The 14,420-nt window shown below is 30.6% G+C and overlaps 1 protein-coding gene across 1 annotated transcript; it reads right to left on the reverse strand.

Annotated features, from left to right (window-relative positions):
* Positions 1-4,090: 4,090 nt before the first annotated feature.
* On the reverse strand, positions 4,091-12,520 carry LOC110025965 (cytochrome P450 90B2-like). The gene is made up of 8 exons (XM_020726676.1): positions 12,132-12,520; positions 11,539-11,863; positions 11,291-11,443; positions 10,463-10,723; positions 9,761-9,853; positions 8,566-8,644; positions 8,313-8,419; positions 4,091-4,529 (listed from the first exon to the last, which is right to left on the reverse strand). The coding sequence occupies exons 1-8, from the start codon at positions 12,335-12,337 to the stop codon at positions 4,293-4,295; spliced, it is 1,461 nt and encodes a 486-aa protein (XP_020582335.1). The 5' UTR covers positions 12,338-12,520; the 3' UTR covers positions 4,091-4,292.
* Positions 12,521-14,420: the final 1,900 nt, after the last annotated feature.

Genomic DNA, 14,420 nt, shown 5'->3' on the forward strand with positions numbered 1-14,420 from the left:
TTTCTAAATGATTCATATTTTGGTTTTAGATAATCATTGATTAAATTTTGTCTGATTTGTTTTTTGGCGAATTGTTTTAAATCAGTTATTATTAAAATTAAAACTGCTTCTGATTGCAGAGATATGTTTTCTACCCTATTTGAGTGTAATAAATTATTATTTGATAGATTTATTCTATCTATTCTATGATTTATTGTTGATAATTCATCCGAATCATTTTGAGATATATTAGAAGAGGGATAAGATATTTGTGGAAGAGTAATGGATCTTCTCAGATTAAATCTTATGACAACATCTCCGTTAGCATCTTGTCTAACTTGTTTTACATCTTGATTTATTACAGGATGAGAATTTATAGCAGTTTGCAACTGCCATGATTCAGGGAATCTAACTTCATCCTATTTTATAGTCCTATTTGTAGCTATATTTGAAGCTAGCAAATTAGTTTCTACAATTGTAGATCTATCTGTTGACTTCATATTATTTTAAATATTCTGACATAAAGTATTCATAACTTTGAAATAAATTCGATAGATTATTGCGATTGTTTCAGATCATGTAAAAATTCATACCCATGTAATTTTATCTGTATTTTAGCTGCTTCAAAGAGATTTATGTCTGTCAGTGAAAGACTTATATTTGGAAAAGTGTTAAAGAAAACTGGCTCATGACATAGACTAGTTTCCATGACACCCATCAATGATTGCGCAATTTAAGCATATTGCATCTCTTAAGCAAGCTAAAATTGAAGCGTTTAGTCCTCTAAGTGTAAGAGGTTTAATTGCTACTTGTATTAAGCATATGTGAATATATTTTTAATTTTCTAAGTAACTACTTAAATCTTCTTGGTTTAAAAGAGAAATTATTTTCTTATATTCATCTATTGTTAACGATTGTTCAACAGTTTTAATTGATGACGTGTCTTTAAAATTAAAAGTTTCAATTTTGTGGATTAGAGTTTTTTCTACTTTAAGAATAGTTCATTTATTTAAATCTTCTTCATTTATAGGATATTCCTGTAATTCTGCATTTTAAATATTATTATTTCTTAATCGAGTTCTTAATATTATTATTTCTTAATTGAGTTCTTTATAGATTTTTAGATATTGTAGTACTATTGTACCTCGAAGAAAAGCTCAGGAAAAGCAATTAGAAAAACATCTAGAATTCTTTTTTCTTTAAATAAGTTTAATGGAGTAATCTAACATCAGCTAGTTGATAGTATTATCATTCCACTTAGGTTTTAATCCAAACGGGCCGAGTCAACAAGAACCAGACAACAAAGCGTCCATCCCAGACATAAAAACGCCCACATGCGACGATGGCCACATGATTAAGCTTAGCTTAGAACAATAATATTATCAGACCAGAATGTCGAACTCAGTATATTCTGTATGTCAGTCAAGGATATTAAGTTGCAGAGCAACACCCGACTTTACTATATAAGATACACCTATCCTGACAATCGTTAGGTTATCATATTAAAATTACTTATAGAAAAAGAATTCCAGAAAGAATTTAGCCGCTCATGACTCTGAAACCAATTATATATATATATATATATATAAAAGTCGAACACAAACACATTTTTTTATTCGAAATATAAATGAGTCAAACACAAGTTGAGCTTGGGCCTGTTCGTGTTCGACTTCACTCCGGAGACTTTGTAAACATATTCCGTTTGTGGGAGAAGAGGTTGTATTTGTGTTCTTCAGTTCATAATGAATCTCTTCAACTGTGACAGCCTGTAGTTTTTACCCTTTACAGGTCTTCTACGTAATAACTTCTTGTGTCGCTACTAGTTGTTTTCTTTTTTCTTAACGTGCGTTAAATTCTCATGCAATGCTAACACAAAAATTTATTACTCTACCGCTGAGAAGCTTCTAGCACACATCAATTTTCATAAAATTCTTTTCCTATTTATGCATTATTGTTTAAAAATCTGAATTTCTTATTATTTTCATCACTTTTACTCTATCGTCTTTACCTTATGAATTTGGACTAAAATATAATTTTTTTGATCTAAATTTAATTTACTATTACATTGTTTTTTAATTAATCTAATAATTTAAAATCAAATCCAGCTAAATTTAATTAAAATATTCTTATTAATTTTCTTACTTAAAAAAACACTTTGGAATTTCAATGAGAAGTTTTCCTGAGTTATTTATTTCGAATAAATAGCTCACCAAAAGCAATGAATTTAAAATAAAATAAAACAGACTTAGAACTCAAAGGCAAGAAATTATGAATTTGTTTGGGCCAATTTGCAGTATTTTTATAAATGTGACTATAAAGCTACTGCAAATAAACAAGCTTTGTAAAGCCACTATAGATATTATAAATGTTTTGTAAGGGTATTTGGATGACAACTTTCATACAATTATGACAATAAAAAAGTTTAAAAAATAGAACAAAATAAAGATCGACACGAGCAACCCCTTTTTTTATTTATTTATTATTTTTTTTTTTTTGTATTCTCACTAATTTTTGATCCACTGATTAAATTTCTTTTTGCTCGGTAGTTTCCACCGCTGAATCCGACATTAAGGGTATGTTTGGGGCAGCTTCAACTTATTGAATAATCTGGTGATAAGCTGATTAAAAATACTGATTAAAAATAATTTGATTAAAAATAATTTGCTGATAAGTTAGGTGTGATGATTATTATAAATTTTTAGTTTTTTGGAAAATTCAGACCGCTGCCAGAAAATTAGGTGCGTTGCTTTAGTGATTTTTAAAATGTTGTTTTCGAAAAATTAGGTGCGTTGCTTTAGTGATTTTTAAAATGCTGTTTTCGACGTTTTGAAAATGTATAAGCTGCCACAACGCAGTTTACCCATTTTACCCAACCAGACCAGATGCGTTTTCAAAACGCCACCGCACCTAATAAGCTGCCCCAAACATAAATTAGAAAAAAAAAGTTCAAAGTTTTACAATATTAAATTTTTTTAATATAATTTAAATAAAATAATAATAATAATAATAATATTCAACAATTTAACATTTAATATTCTAATTCAATATACATCAATAATGTCAGCTCAGAGTAATTCATTATTGTAATTTTTTTTTTCATTTTAAATCTCAATTTTTTTTTTTAATTTTTGGAGATTGGGTTAAAATAAAAAAAGTCTAAAAGATCCCAATTCATAAAAATCGGATGGACTCATTAAAAATTGGTTTTTTTTAAATTATTTTTTGTTGGTTTGAAACAAACTAAAATACTAAGGGCTTATTCAGTTGTAAAGACCGTCGAGAGAACATTCGGATGCGTCTCGCCTCCGTTCAGTCGTAGGAAAAAATATTACCTCAGGAGTACTGATGCATCAGTACTCCAATAAGGAGGTGTCACATATGCAATGATCCCACCATAATACCACGTGGCACCTCTCCATTGGAGTACTGATGCATCAATACTCCTGAGGTAATATTTTTTACAGTCGTAGAGACCGTCGAGAGAACATTGATGTTTGGTTGATGACAGGGCGTTTTCGGAACATGTACGAATGTTGTATTGTTATATCACAAGGAATCGGAATTTTCATTATATCTGAAAGGAGACAACGAGAGCCATTACGTGCTCCTTCAAACTAAGCCTGTCCACTCCCTATAATTATTAGCTATGACCACGTAAGTTAGTTCTAAGTGAAAAGTATAATACAAATGTATTTCCTTTTATTGAAATACATAATGAGTATACTTTATTTCTAAAGATATTTGTACAACTTAATTTTCCCTTCCTCCATTCTGCAGACCGTTTGCGGAACCATCGGCCCATTCCATTGCTAAGCCCAGGAGGCCACCCTAACCAAGCACGGAAATTACGTTTCCCAATTTGATGCCCATTAAATGTTTTAAAAAGTTTATCCATTCACTCTCTTTTCAGATTTCATGGTAACGGACTCACGTACCTCAACCTTATATTGTTCCGTTCACTTTTATCTTCAAAATAACACTAGTTAAAATATTACTCTTTTATAATCCAATATAATGCAAGATAATGTAATACATTTCATTTTGATTCACATTTTTGTCCCTCCTTCTCTTTCATTTAGTTTATTTTCTCTTTAATGGTGAAGGTTTGGACTATAAGATGAAGAGCTTATAAGCCAGAAAAGAGTAAAATATGCATTGGCTCAATTAGCACAACCCATTCTTATTTAAAGCTCAAGCCATCACCTATATATTCTTAGTTTTGCTCTAAAATTACAATACATATCAATTATCAACAACAAAAAGGAAGTACAAAATAATTAAAAGTACATGTCATTATAGAAGGTAATCAGGAGTTATGTTATAGTAGTTTCTTGAATGGCTTGAACCTTGATTGGAAGGCCTTTTTGGAAATCTAGGAACGGATGGGCGAAGGCACAATCGGACTCAGCCAGCTCCCATCTAAATTTGAGTACGAGATGGTGCAAGAAGATTGCTATTTCTAGCTTGGCCAGCTCTGAACCCGCGCATAGCCGTGAGCCACCGCCATATGCCATGAAGTTGCTCATGGTCGTTGTTCCTACGGAGCATTTCTGGGCAAATACAAATATAATTTCATATTTTTTGTTTGTCACATGTGAAGTAATCAAAACTCAATTATAACAATGTTACTAATCATATTACAATTTGAAGCTTAAAATGATTGGTAGCAATAGTAATGTATATATATTCATATGACCGACCAATTCGATATGCTCAAATGCTTAGGTAAGATCAAGAATTTCATACCCAACCATGAAAGGGTGATGCATATTGGAGCATAGGTCCGGCATTAATTTAATTAGGGAAATTTACACATATGCATACCTCATAATTCTTATGTTTTTACATATCTAACACCTAATATTTGAAGTTTACATTTATAACACTTTGTTTTTATAAACCTATGCTAAAAGGTATATTTTGCTTTTAGAAAAATATTAATTGGGGTATTTTTGATGTGGTGCTAAAGATTTGAGTGGTATGCATGCAAATATCAAAATTTAGGTGTTAGATATATAAATATATAAGAATTGGGAGGTATGTAAATGCCCCTTATAATTGTTAGTCTTGACACATATTAAAACCGGAAAAATCAATCTCAATCAATTAAGAAAAAATTACATACATACCACACATTTCATATTTATTTACATATCTAATTTTTAAGGTTTAATTTTGACATATATAATATATTATTGTAATAATCACCTCAAGATATATGTATGAAAATGTGAATTTCTCTTCGAAAAAAGTTGGTTATTTTGTATGCAATGTTAAAAATTTAAGTTGTATATAATTAAATATAAAAATTTAACTGCTAGATAGATATATAAATAAATAAGAATTGTGTGCTATGCATATAATTTCCCTGAGAAAAAAAAATACTCAAAAAGATATTTAATTATAAAGAAATTAAATAATTGTATCACATTTTTTAAATATTTAGATTTAGGCATGAAAATGTGCAGGTGATATATGGGTAAACAATCATTATTGTGATGTTTAAATTATTATTTTTGCTATTGAAATAACATATAACAGTTTTTTAATAATTTTATTATTTTAGGAATATCTCATATTAAAAGTTTAAATTCAGGCCTATGTATCTTATTTCATGCTGCTCATTTAGCATATTCTTAGGATTTGTTTGGGGCAGTTGCAGCTGTTTAAGAAACAACTGTAAATCTGCTGCAGAAGAATTATTGTTTAAAAAGCTGTGTTGATTATTATAAATATTTTTTATTTTCCAAAAGTCATATGTACTTTACTAACAGTCACATCACTTAGCTTGGTCTACAGGTTGCAAAATGCAGCTCTCTCCGCAGCTTTTTAAAAAGAAGATAAAACACAGTTTTTGTGAAACATCAAAAAGTGCAGTCTCACAATGCACCATTGCCACACCGGTGCTCCAAAGACACCTATTATTATGTCCCCATTATTAAATTGTATACAAAGACACCTATTATTATGTCCCCATTATTAAATTCAAGAGCATTCAATGCTTCAAATATCATATCTTTAGTTTTTAAGGAACGGAAAGTTTGAATAAAATGTAGGATTAATTAAAACTAAATCATCTACATGCATGGTTAATTATAAGTTCAACAAAAAACTTTACTCATCAATCTTATTGTTATTGGGTGCCAATTTTCATAATTTTAAGGTATTTTAGGTTTGTGCCAAGAGATTTATATTAACAAAGTCTTAGAGACCTATAATGAATGATTGTTCGCTAAACATAATTCCTATTATAAAGGGTGGAGATTTTGGTTTGAGTTGGTGCCCAAAAATTGACTTTAAATTTGAGAAATTAAAAAATATTTCACATGTTTCAACTATGATTAGTTTAGTGTATGCTCAGGTTCAAACAATACTTGACATTATTCTATATTTTAAATGTTAGAAAGATATTAGAGTAATTCAAATGTATCAATGGCGAGCAACAAAGAATGTGGTGAGACATCTTTAATGTACTAAGGATTACATGCTTATGCGTATACTTGGATTGATAGTTTAGAGGTGGTTGGCTACTCTAATTTTCAATTTGTTAGTTGTTTTGACTCTCAAAATCAGCATATGAGTAAATATTTATAACTGTTGATAGATTTATGCCGCATCAATTAGATTTTGAATTTTACTTCCAATATAAAGGTTGAGTTTGTATCTTATTTTGAGACTACATTGTATAATAATAGCTAGATTTTTGGCCTTAGATTTGTGGGTTTTATATCTTGGCCATTGAAAATATAATATGATATTTCAACTATAATTTTTTTTTGCTAATAATAATAAAAGTGATAGTCGATGCAAATATATTGACATTAAGTACTTAGTCAAAAAAGAATGTGTAAAAAATAATATAATGATTATTGAGTATATGAGCATTGAATTGATGATAGCTGGATCCTTTAACAAAAGATATTCTACCACAAAAGTTCAAAGATCATGTAAATCATGCAAGTATTGGTTATTTTCAAATATTTCATTGTAAAAATGAATATTTTTATGGAAACACTACATGCTTGTCGTGATCTTCATGTTTAGTTATTTATGTGTAGTTTGACCCAAATTAAACATTGGGTTTATTCATTAAGAAATGTGAATATGTGAATAAAAGATAGTTATAATGAAAGATAATATTCGTTCTAAGAGGACTTATCGATATAATTCACAAATATGTTCCTTACTATAGTAAAACTACGGCTACATGAATCGTTTTTCTCCATTGCGTCCTATTTAGTGTCATATTTTCATTTAGTTCTAGTAATTTAAGATCATTTTTAATACAATAAGCCCAAGTCTTCCTAGATCTACCTCTGCCTTTCTTTACACATGCCGAATCTAAAACATCTACTCTCATAATCGGATCATCGAATGGTCGACGTTTAATGTCACCAAACCATCAAAGACGACTTTCTCTAATTTTGCTGGTCACAGGAGCTAAACCAACCCTATCACGGATATAAGATCCGATAAAAAAAATTTATATTCAAGTTTAAATTTGATAATTTAATTAAAAATTATATTTTTAGTCTGTTTCGTGCATATCCCATAATTTTTTTTAGTATATTAAGATTAATTGACTGACCTTCCATCTCCAGGGATTGAATTGGTGAGGCTGTGTGTAAATCTCCTCGTCTAAATGAACGGCTGCAAATACTGGAAGAACTTTCCAGCCAGCTGGGATGACATAACCTTAACAAAATAAATATTTAAAAATCAATATGCATAAATATATTTAACTTTAATATATATATATATATATATACAGATATACAATATATATATTAAAAAAGTTTATATATAAAATTATAATTAAAAGTATAAGAGCAATAGCCAACCTTTGTATCGCACATCTCGTATTGCTTTCCGGTGGACAAATCTAACAACATTCCCGAGCCGGAGTGTTTCATTTATGACCTTTATCAATGAAATAAAGAAGAAGTTAGCCAACTATACATTCATTTAAAATATTGCATCAAAAGATATATTTCATTAAAAAAAAATTAATATGAATAATATTTTTAATCTGATTTGAGACTCTTACTCCTAGATCTACCTCTGCCTTTCTTTACACATGCCGAATCTAAAACATCTACTCTCATAATCGGATCATCGAATGGTCGACGTTTAATGTCACCAAACCATCAAAGACGACTTTCTCTAATTTTGCTGGTCACAGGAGCTAAACCAACCCTATCACGGATATAAGATCCGATAAAAAAAATTTATATTCAAGTTTAAATTTGATAATTTAATTAAAAATTATATTTTTAGTCTGTTTCGTGCATATCCCATAATTTTTTTTAGTATATTAAGATTAATTGACTGACCTTCCATCTCCAGGGATTGAATTGGTGAGGCTGTGTGTAAATCTCCTCGTCTAAATGAACGGCTGCAAATACTGGAAGAACTTTCCAGCCAGCTGGGATGACATAACCTTAACAAAATAAATATTTAAAAATCAATATGCATAAATATATTTAACTTTAATATATATATATATATATATACAGATATGCAATATATATATTAAAAAAGTTTATATATAAAATTATAATTAAAAGTATAAGAGCAATAGCCAACCTTTGTATCGCACATCTCGTATTGCTTTCCGGTGGACAAATCTAACAACATTCCCGAGCCGGAGTGTTTCATTTATGACCTTTATCAATGAAATAAAGAAGAGGTTAGCCAACTATACATTCATTTAAAATATTACATCAAAAGATATATTTCATTAAAAAAATTAATATGAATAATATTTTCAATCTGATTTGAGACTTTTATGGTATTATCTATAAGAATTGAGGGGTATGTATATCATCCGGAATAATAAACAGTAAATAATAAAATATGCTGCATATAACTAGGAATGAAAATAAGGATTTTTACTCATAGTTTTTTTATTAAAAAGTAGCTACGTTCATATTTTATAATGTACCATTATAAGGTCTTGTTTGGGGTGGCTATTTTGCTGTTTCATGTTTTGTAATGCACCTAGGGTGTTCGTTTGCACGGCTTATGAGAAAATTGCGATGTCCGAATCATGATTTTCTGGAATAGCACAGAAGATGATTGGTTTTGTGGTCTCGTCCATGGATTGAATTTGATTTTACGTTGTTTTTCTCACTCAAATCGAGTATTTACCGATATTATCTCCAATTAACCCCCTCCCTATTTGATCTTCTCTTCGAATCTACTTCGTTGTTTAGGGTTTTCTTTTATGTCATCGACCAAAAATCCTTCTCTCCTTTGTCATTGATTTTGTATGTATCTCTATGATTCTTTTTTATGCATTTAGGGTTTACCTGATATGTGATTTTGCCTCCATGTTATGTCCTTAGAATTTTTGGATTGGTTCGTCGATTTGAAATTTTTTAGGCTTGCAATGTTTTCAGTGAAAGTTCAATGTTATTGGTTAAAGTGTATTTCATTTTTTATGTGTAAAGATCAATGTTTTGGTGTGAGACTTGTAAATTCCTAAGAATTGTGTGATATGCATGTTGGTGTGTGTTGTGATATTTGTTATATGTGAATAAATAAGAGTTATATACTATGTATGTAAATGCGTAAGATCTTCGTGATTTTACTGCTGTGATTTTAGTATGATGCAGATAAGAGTTTTGTATTATCTGTAAGAACATTACCGTTATTTTTTCTTAGAAACAACAACAAGACTCCAAAATCCAATAGACCCAGGTTAAAATATAATCATGCAACGATTAAAATTAAATTAGAAAAATCGGAATTCCACTAAGAACTTGAAATTAATGCTTACACACTGTGTGAAGTCCATTTTCTTATAGTCAGCCCAGCTCAGCCCATGTTCCCCTCTTTCACTCTTCTTCCTCAAAATATTATAGTGTTCCTCCTGCAAGTAAGTGAAAAAAAAAATATAAGGAAAAATAAATAAAATTTAACACAATATTATATTACAAGCTCAAATTTTGAGCTGCCAGTTGGGTATAAATTGAGTAAAATATATTTGAAATGAATCATTTTTTTCCATGAGCTAATTTGAAGATGGCTTATAGATATTTAAGATTATGATCAAATTAGCTCAAAATCAAATTATCCTCAACCATATTTAATACAATTGCAGGATAAAATCATATATTTTATGCAATATAATTTAGAAATAACATTTAAAATATAGTTTTAAAATCACTTTTAATTTGTTTTTGTTTTTATTTTATAAATATGTTTGTTTAGTTAATTTTGAAGTTTTTTATGTTTGGTTTTAAAAAATAAATTAGTTTATTTTCAAAATACTTAAAATATTTAAAAATTATTAAATGCTTTTAAAAACAACTAAACATGATTTATAACTTAATAAATTTGTTTTGCTTTAAGTAAAATAAATAAATAAAATCAAAAGTGATTCCAATTGTTCCTTTAGATCCATAGAGTCAGGGGTGGAATCAGTACTAAAAATTCTCTTTATTTTTCTAAATAGTAATAAAATCATCCACATCTTTACCTTAAGCTCTTGAACAGCTTTAGGACAGCTTTCAAGAAAGAAAATGGTGAGGGCCAAGGCAATTGAAGAAGTCTCATAGCCCGCAAATAGGAGACTGAGAAGAAGATCCATTATCTGCTCCTTAGAGAGAGAAGACTGTTTTAAGGCCCAGCCCATCAGGTCATCCTCCTCTTCTCTCTCTTCCCCCGCCTCCTTCATCCTCATCCTCCCACTTCTCTCGTCCATCTTCTTCTGGATCACTCCCAGAATGCTCGATCTTGACTGCAAATTTTATGCTATTAATTTACATCAAAATATTTAATTTCATAAACTTTTAATATATCAATTCAGAGATTGTTTCAGTCACAGAGTTTATAGAAGTGTTAAAATAATTCTTAGACCTCCACATAAATAGTAGAAGACAATTTGGGATTAAAAATATTTTGACACTTTAGTCAATAAATAATAAATTTACAATTTACCTAAAGATCACTGCATTTATATCTAGATTTGTTAAAAAATAAAGAAAAATGAGGATAAATGAATCCATGAATCCAATCATGAATACGGTTTATAGTATTAAAAAAGTATACGAGTCTATTTTATATTCAATATCTCCTCCCACTTTAACTAACTAACATGTCTTTATTCATACTAAAACATTAAACAATACATGGATAATTCATTAGAGGCTACAAATCCCAAGTGATCCATAGAATTAAGAATTGAAATAACTTGAGTTTGTGACATTATTTTAATTCTGATAAACATATAAAAAAGTGCGAAGAAGAGAAAACTAGCTAGAGAGATTGTAGAAATGAAGAAAAATTCTAAAGTTAATCAGCATACCTTCAAAGCCTTCCAGTATGAGGTCCCTGGAAAATTTAATGGAGCAGAGACCACCCCTTTCATGAACGTTATGTACTCCCTCCTCAGCTTCTCAGTTTCAGGCTCCCCTGGCTCCAAACTCATCATATTCTTCGCCATTAAATTGAAAGTAAACTGTAATCATCATCATCACCACCAAATTACTCCATTAATCTAATAACTAATTAAACTCGTTTCAAAGATTCAGTAATTAAAATCTGGAATATAACCTTCTTAACTTCCTGTAGTGCAGAGAAGGCGACTCCCTCCTTCCAACCGGCGATCACCATGAGGGTCTGCCGCTGGATCTCCGGCAGGAGGACGGCGCGGAGGTGGGCGCTGCTGAGAAAGTTAAGGGATATGGTTCTCATGCTCTGATGCATCTCTCCCACCAGAACCAACATCGACCACTTTCCCAGTATTCCTCCAATGCTCTTGGGGTAGTTGCATTCGAAAAATCGGCCCTCGTTCTGTAGGATGAACCGGTTCAGACCGGCATCTGCTGACACGATCGTCGGCCCTCCGAACAAATTTGACCGATAGATCTTCCCGTACCTGAGACCCTCAACCTCAACATTCTAGTTGTTGAATTAATATTTATAAATTCAAAAGCTTTAGTGTCCGTTGGTGAAATCCTTTTTTTTTTTTTTTGGTATAACTTCTTTTTTTTTTTTTTTCAAAAATTTTTATGATGAGGAAAAACTTTTTAAAAAAGATATTTTGAATGTGATGGCTGTAGTAAAATCGATGTGCGATTTGTTTTTCTAATTTCACAGTTGCTGTTAATGAACTGATAATACTGTAGACTTGAGTTTACTTTCACCTGTTTATGTGTTGCTCCATGAATTGCCCTATGGTGGTGGCACAGTGAGGCTTGAGATAGGCAAAGGTTTCGCCAACAATCGGGAAGCCATGGCTGCCGGGTGGTAGATTGGGCTGCTTTCGGTTGTATCTGGAGAGATAGAAGAAGATGACGAGCAGAAGAAGAGCTGAGGGAGAGAGGAGAAGAAGCTCTTTGAGTATGGACATGGAAGCAGAGCAGAGAGATGAAACTTTCTGTGTCAGAGAAATGAAACTATGGACAAAACAGTGGGAGTTTGCAGGCTCTGAAAGCTTTTTTGTGGTGGAGGAAGATATTGGAAAGGAGAAGTGCTTCTTTCTTTGAAACTTGGGAGCTGAGACAATCGTTCCTGCTTTTGTAACGTTATAGGGGAGCTGGGCAGGGGTGTTTTTCTTATTATTTAGAAAATGAAGGGGTTATATAGCTTTTCTCTAACATTAAGGACCCTCGTTATTGTTGAAAGACGGCGGACCTTGTCATATAATTCGTAGAAAAATACTTTATGTATTTACTACCTCACAGAGTCAACATTAATGTCAATATATTTCTCTGATATGCAGTTGTTTTATTAGCTCATTATGAAATGTTAAAGAACAATTAACAACTCTGTATCATAAAAGTCTTTTTTTTTATTATTATTTGAAAAACTATCATTCCAATTTTTATTTCTATAATGATATCATTTGAAATTTCAACAGCACAATCTGGTTATAAGTAAATATTTAACTTCTTAATAATTTAATTGCATCTCCTCTCAATCTGTAATTATAAACATCTAAGAAATTACATCCTATGAATACCATTTGATGATTAACAATTAAGCAAAAGAATTTATTAAAGATGGAGAATCATTAATTTCAATAGTCATTACTTTTAATATCGTGATTTGTTTATTTCTGATGCAGGGATATCGTTAAGATATGAACAATTAAGCAAAAGAATTTATTAAAGATGGGGAATCATTAATTTGAATATCGTAATTTTTTTATTTCTGATGCAAGGATATCGTTAAGATATCTTAATGATGCAACGCAATGATTGCTTAAATGTTAATTATCAAACTTCGAAGTCATGATTATGCATGCATGTCACCACTAAGATATGTTAGCCCTTTTAACTTAAAATAAACTGGCCATGCACCCCACAGAATTCCTTCTTAGTTTCTAGTGGTTGGAGTTGTTTATATATGCAGAGAATTTGTGTTGATCATGAGAACTAAGACTTCATTTTACATTATTTTTTCCCAGTTTGATAATCAAGTTAATGTATACTTTTATAAGAAAATGTCAGGAAGATTTACATACATACCATTCAATTCCTATATATTTACATATATCATCTTAATTTATTATGCATGTAAAAGGCGTATTTCACTTTTTAAAAATTAAAATAATGATATTTTTTATATGATATGAAAGATTTGGGTGGTGTAAATATAAAATAAATAGTTTAGTGGTTAGATTTGTAAAAACATAAGAATTGGGCGGTATGCCTGTGAATGGAAAAATTATTGCATACATACACCGCATTCAGAGATGCACGCGGTGTCTGATCCTGACCGTAGATCACGGTGATCTATGGTTATGATATATTTCGATGGGCCCCACTTTAAATATTTTTTTTTCAAAAAAAAATTGATTGCATCATGATCGTAGATCACTGTGATCTACGGTCAGGATCAGACACCGTATGCATCTCTGCATACGGTGTATGTATACAATAATTTTTCCTGTGAATGCCCCATTATGTTAAAGAATTTTTTATGATATGAAAGATTTGGGTGATGTAAATATAAAAGAAATAGCTTAGTGGTTAGATTTGTAAAAACATAAGAACTGGACGGTATGCCTGCGAATGCCCCATGATGTTAAAAATTTTTTCAATATACGTATACTCTCCTTGTGTGTTGTCTAACATTTGATTTGACTTATGATACTTTTATTTTATACAATTATATAAAACCAATCATTTACTATTCATATCGAATGAAGGCTGAAAATGAAAATAAAAAAGCTTGTAGTATCCCAATATAAAATTTCCTCGGTCATCAAAAAGAAGAACTTGGCTTAACAACGAAGCGCGCATCAATCCCCTAATTAAGAGAATTTCTTTTTAAAGATGTTATGGTATGACTCATATACCATATCGGGACAGACGCTGGATCAAAGCGGAGGGGAAGAATCTATCCAAATTGGGAAGTTACGTGGGTTGGGGTGCGGGGGCAAAGCCCCGCGGTATGGTACATGGGTAATGTTGTAATTACGTATTGTG

This window comes from Phalaenopsis equestris, unplaced genomic scaffold, assembly GCF_001263595.1.
Source record: "Phalaenopsis equestris unplaced genomic scaffold, ASM126359v1 Scaffold000345, whole genome shotgun sequence".
Classification (NCBI taxonomy): domain Eukaryota; kingdom Viridiplantae; phylum Streptophyta; class Magnoliopsida; order Asparagales; family Orchidaceae; genus Phalaenopsis; species Phalaenopsis equestris.